This window comes from Setaria italica, chromosome I (genome assembly GCF_000263155.2).
Source record: "Setaria italica strain Yugu1 chromosome I, Setaria_italica_v2.0, whole genome shotgun sequence".
NCBI classification, from domain to species: domain Eukaryota; kingdom Viridiplantae; phylum Streptophyta; class Magnoliopsida; order Poales; family Poaceae; genus Setaria; species Setaria italica.
The window spans coordinates 32,552,204-32,557,905 of NC_028450.1; the positions used below are offsets into that span (position 1 = coordinate 32,552,204).

The window sequence follows — 5,702 nt, forward strand, 5'->3', positions numbered from 1 at the left end:
GGATTGCCCAGTGCAGGAGGCAGTGGTACTACACAACTGTGGAGCTGAACAACATGGGGTTCAGGAAGTGCAGTTCCATGAACTAGTGGCTTGTCTAGCCGGATTGTTACTCCCCTCCAGCATCGAAGCTGTGACCAAGTCGCGGGTGATCCTAAAGCTGCTTGCATGCTTATCGGCATTCCGTAGAATCGGACGCATGTTTTCAAGCTTGTCCCCGGCGATGTGCTAGGAATCTGCAGCGTCTGAAGTTCTATTTAGGCTGTTAAGCATCTATTCTTCAGAAAGTTCAGTTTCGTTAGTAGCACGGACGCAAACCAGTGCAGTGCGCCATCGGGAGGTCAGGTCACCGCCGACTTAAGTTATGAAGCACGTCAGATCATACAACAGAGTCAGTACTGATAAAGTAAGAATAATTCCCAACTAATGAGACACCCCAAAACTTATCGGCAGTTCTACTAACTTAAGGAATTACAACATTGAATATTTATGATGATATCTAAACCTCAAGCAGGTGACACCGGCTGCAGGGCTCCAAAACATTTAACTCGACTGTGGAGGGAACTTTCGGCTTTATGTACGTTTGGATAGCCAAGAGTGCTCTATGGGCTTCCATAAGTGCATTCCTGCGCATTGGCAAGCATTTTCCAGATTTGTTGACAGAACATGAACATCTAGGCGCACCATGAGTGGTGTCCATTGTAAGGCACTCGAGTGACGTTGTAGAATCAAGAATATGACATGTCAACTCAACCAAGGTCTTTATAGAAGAGAAATTGATCATCCACACACGCTTGAGCTTGTTGTGGCGGTGCTCTGATATCTTCCTTAGATTTGAGGGATCTTCAAGAAGTGAGATACGCTCCATTGATTCCTCCGGGCGCACCTACAGATGAGAAATCAAAATTATTAAAATAATTGTACTGTGCTTACTTAATATCTTTGCAGGATGAACAATGACTTACATTCAAGATGAAAGTCTCCAGGGAAGGAGAAGCATAAAAGAAAGAAACCAGAGAAAAAACGTCATATGTCTGTCCACCAAGAGTAATAGTCAAAAACTTGAGGTGAAGGAACTTGCTAGGCACCATTGGCGTATTGACTGTCTGCAAAATAAAATGTGGATTTAATTATAACTATAGTGTGTTCCTTCTATAAAATAACTATATGCAGTTGCATTTGTTTATACCTCAACTTCAGAATATATGGAAAGAGTTTCGAGATTTGCCATGCTAGATGGAAGCTCAGTACGAGCATAAAAGACAGTACCAGAACAGAATCTTTCATATTTCTTAATTCGTGATGTTCCCAGAAGCGAGAGTTGTATATTGAGGTCACCAGCAAAGCGAAAACTCGATAGATTCGGAGCTTTGCTCTCTACCACATGCAACCTGGAGCAAGTTATCACCTCCAAGTGGCTAAGCTGCTGCAGGCAAGGTATTTTCAGGCAAATAATTCCACTGCAAAGCTTGAGTTCCAACCACTCCAAAGCAAAAGAACTGGACAGTAGACATTCTAACTCGTCCCCAGTGATACGCACTGAACACAGCGCGAGTCTTGTCAAGCTTCTCAAGCAACCAAGTCTGACCGTGGGATGAAAGTTACAGCTGGAAAGGTGAAGGTATCGAAGTGAGTCTCCAATTCCATCAGATAAAAGTGAGCATGGGAAGTTATACATTGCACTTCTTTCAGACAGAGAAAGGTCCAGTTCTTCAATCCCTGGTTTAATGGCAATCTGAAGCCAATTCTCGAGATCAACAAGACAAATCTCTTGCTTATTAGTTTTCAAAAAAACCTCGTGCTTATTGTAAACATTGAGTTTGAATGTCTTCACGCCAATGCCAGAGTGTTTTTTCAGAATGTGATGAACTGTACTGGCAAAATCTCTTGATTTTTTATCATTTCCGCATGCATTTTCATTTAAGCCCAAAGTCTCCACAGTAAAAGCGAGGTTGGGATAGCATCTCCAGGAACCTAAAAATGCTCGAGACACACAGGCAGCTTGGGCAGCATCTCGCATTGGCATTAGGGAATGTATATGACACCAGATGTCCTGCAAGTGTCCGTGGGAGAGAAATCAACAATGGAATTGTAAAGGCAAACGATTAGTCAGGAGAACAAAAATAATACAATTGTACAGTCTTTAAAAAAGAAATTGAACAAAATAAAAATTCTACCATGAATGCAAATGGTTACTTCAGTTGGTAAAGTGCAAAGAATTGCAGAGATGGACAGTGCTTTGGAATGTAATTGTGTAAGCATACAGATTCTCGCGCAAAAGCCCTTCTGGATGGCTTTACCAAAAGGACACTCGTGTAGGAGTCCGGTGCAGATAACTATGAAAATCTACTCTTGCATGCTTTAGGAATGCAGTACAGAAGTAGTTAACAATAGGTTTCTGACATTTGCGCCAACCAAAATGCACGAAATTATTTTTATTGAACAATAGTATGCTTGAAAATAGAAATATCAAATAAGTCAATGTAGTAAAGGAACAGACAAACGTGTACAGTAGTGCATCTGAATATATTAGCAGTCAGAAAGCACATGAAATAGAAACCTGCTTTGGAGACTATAGTGCTACACTAGATCCATAACCAAACGCAACTTACATACTACGAAGATGAGAAGATAATATATCAAACTCATCAGGTTATCGAATGGAGCTCTAAAAGGACAAGCAGTTCACAAGTCCATCACAGAAAGCAGAAATTTTATTAAATTGTGTGTTCTGAGCTAAAGACAGTATGGAAACTTATGGTAACTACTTGCCAGCTGCCGATAAGACAACCTCTTGATGTGATTATTTATGAATATACAATATAGGACGCCTAACGATGATTTGCAATATTTCATTTTTAAGAGCAAGCGCACTATGGCTGCTTTCAATCTGGCCTTAAGTAGAATGATTGAGAGGGACTACTACTGTCGCAGGCCTACCTGCAAATGCTGGTAAACATTATTACAATATCATGTCTCCATGTTTGACAAGTGGACGGTGCACAAGGTGGGTCACATGCTGAGGGTATGCCTAAGAGTATAAAGCTTAATCTTCAGACATATTACTAAGATTAATGAAACAACATTAATAGTTGCATTTTTAGTAGACATAGACAAAGGGCAATCAGACTCTGTACATTAGCAACAGAGACCACATACTTCTATGATTTCATAGATAAAGGTGCATGGAGTATCTTCCTTGGGTTTTTTTTTTTTGGTAGAACATGCCAAGCATGTTTATCATTAAGTAGGAGAAAAAGCTCAGAAAAGGAGAAAAGAAGAAAGACGAGAAGCTAAGGACCCCCCCCCCCCCCCCCCCAAAAAAAAAAAAAAGGTTTTGATTCTGGACCATTTTTGCATGGCATGCGCTAAATGTGGAAGAGGCTAGCAACAAATCGCAACTTGATGGGTTTTGTCAGTATAAACAGTTACTAATCCAGCAGGACTGCAGGAGATAGCAACATAAGAAGGTCAGCTCATAAACTTTTGTTTAGCTATCGGAGGTCCACCAAACAAGCAAGAGCTGGAGATAGCAATAGGAAGTCAACTCCTTGACATGACAGAACATACAAGGTGATCTACAATTCATGACTGAACATTCCTGCTAGGAGAGTTAAATTCGCAGCAGATGGAATAAAACAGTTACTAATCCATCAGGGCCGTAGGACATAGCAGCATAAGAAGGTCAGCTCACAAAATTTTGTTTAGCTATTGGAGGTCAACTAATTGTATGCAATTCAAGCAGGCATAGTGAGCAATGCAATCCACCAGCATCAAAGCCGTACCTCTGGAAGATTTGGTCCTGAGTACCCCTTTATTTGACCATCCAGAGAGTTATCATCATTTTGACAAGGTGAGCCCTTACGTTTCGCCCGTGAAGAAATTGGTCCATCTGCGGCATATCATGCATGATTATGAATAACACAGGCATCAACAGCTCAAGCACAAAATCACATGCAGAAATCGTTGTTCTATAATCAAATTTCAGATGCAAGAAGTAGAACCCTTGCAGATTTAGAAACCCCGTAGTGTTTCAGTTTAATTAGAAAAAAAAAAGGAGAGGATAAACTGCCCTTTCTAACAGACTCCAGTCTCCCGAAATCTCATCAATTTTGCGTATGGAATCCTTTTTTTTTTTCTAACCGTACAGTGAATCCCTTTTCAAATTGCCTTTGTTCTCCTTCCACCCAAGGTCAGGACTCAGGAATTCTTTTTTTTTTATTCCTGAATTTGCACGAGGGCTGCGGATCTTTGTTGTTACACGGGAAGAGGCGGCTTACCACGGGCTTGGATTTGGCGAATACGCCGATGCCGTTGCCGGCGCCGCTGCCGCTGCCGCTGCAATGACACCAGCTGGTTCAGGTTCAGCATCGCCATGGCGCACTGACGCCTATGTTTTCCTGCTCTTATCCTCGATATATCTTCCCCTCTGATCTTCTATGCGTATTTATTCCGTGCGCGGAGGGGATCCTGATCTCTCCCGCAATTCGTATTTGAATCCAATAAGGCAATATGGGAGGAATCGCTCGTGCGGCGCTGCCAGGAACCGGATTGGAAACGGGGCACTCGGCAGCAGACACCGCCCACGAATCCAGTGCGATTTCGTTGGACGACACGTCGGAAACCCGACGTGGCACGGGCCCACCTATCAGTAAAGCAAAAAAAACTTAAACAATATCCCTACTACAATTTTGGAGTCGAAGCCAAAAACAAAAGAAGATTAGAAAACTCCAGCAGGCCCCTACTACAAGGCCCCATTTTGCATTTTTGCTAATGGTCCAACAGTAGCAGGAGCCCGAACCCAACCAGTCACCATATTTGAAATTTTTTATTACATGTATTCTAAAAAGATACTCCCTCGATATAGAAAAAGGAAGTCGTTTTGGACCGCAACACGGTCTCCAAAGCATTACTTTGACTCCTTATTTTTATAAAAATATTTATCAAAAAGTGATATATGTATATTTTTATGGAAGTATTTTTCAAGATAAATCTATTTATATGGCTTTCACATTTCCAAACTCAACAACTTAAAAGTTATTCATGATTTATATTTCCAATGTTTGACCCAAACCTTGTCCAAAACGACTTTCTTTTCCTATACGGAGGGAGTATATTCCATTTGAACTATGAAAATGGCACCTTTAGATTTGCCTTCAAAACAGGTCGTAAGTTTCTTCACGTGCCAAGACTGTAACAAGATATTAGTCAGGTGCAATCCACTGTAGAAGAGCCAAGGACACTGCAAACGAGAGACTCCAAAATAGACTGGATGCAGCAACGACAATGGCTGAGGTTCCCAAGGTTAGAAATTCTGGTAAGTTTAGAAGCGACAGAGCAGTATTGGCCCTCCCAAAGGCAGGCTCTGGTCAGTGCTTTCGTATAACCGTATACCAAACAAAGCAGATGAAATCATTGATGTTCTTATTAGATATAAGTATATTTGGTAGTTGTAGATATATATCGTAGACTGCCATATGTATTCGGGGAAGTTTTGCCCCCCAAATCTCTGTACTCTATATATACCGACCGAGGCCTCAATGCAATACAATCCATATATTATACCCAATTCTATTCCTTCCTACATGGTATTACGAGTTTAGAGTTTCAGATCCTACACCAAACCTTCCGCTTCCACTCGTCCTCCCTGCCTCCCGCGCGCCGCCAGCCATCCTTCACGGCGCGCATCCAGCGCCCCCCTCCCC

General features: G+C 41.8%; 1 protein-coding gene across 1 annotated transcript; it reads right to left on the reverse strand.

The window, feature by feature from the left end:
• Window positions 1-318: 318 nt before the first annotated feature.
• Window positions 319-4,584, reverse strand: LOC101783675. Its single transcript, XM_004953193.3, has 5 exons — window positions 4,278-4,584; window positions 3,783-3,889; window positions 1,187-2,050; window positions 963-1,103; window positions 319-883 (listed from the first exon to the last, which is right to left on the reverse strand). The coding sequence occupies exons 1-5, from the start codon at window positions 4,372-4,374 to the stop codon at window positions 497-499; spliced, it is 1,596 nt and encodes a 531-aa protein (XP_004953250.1). The 5' UTR covers window positions 4,375-4,584; the 3' UTR covers window positions 319-496.
• Between the last annotated feature and the right edge of the window lie 1,118 nt (window positions 4,585-5,702).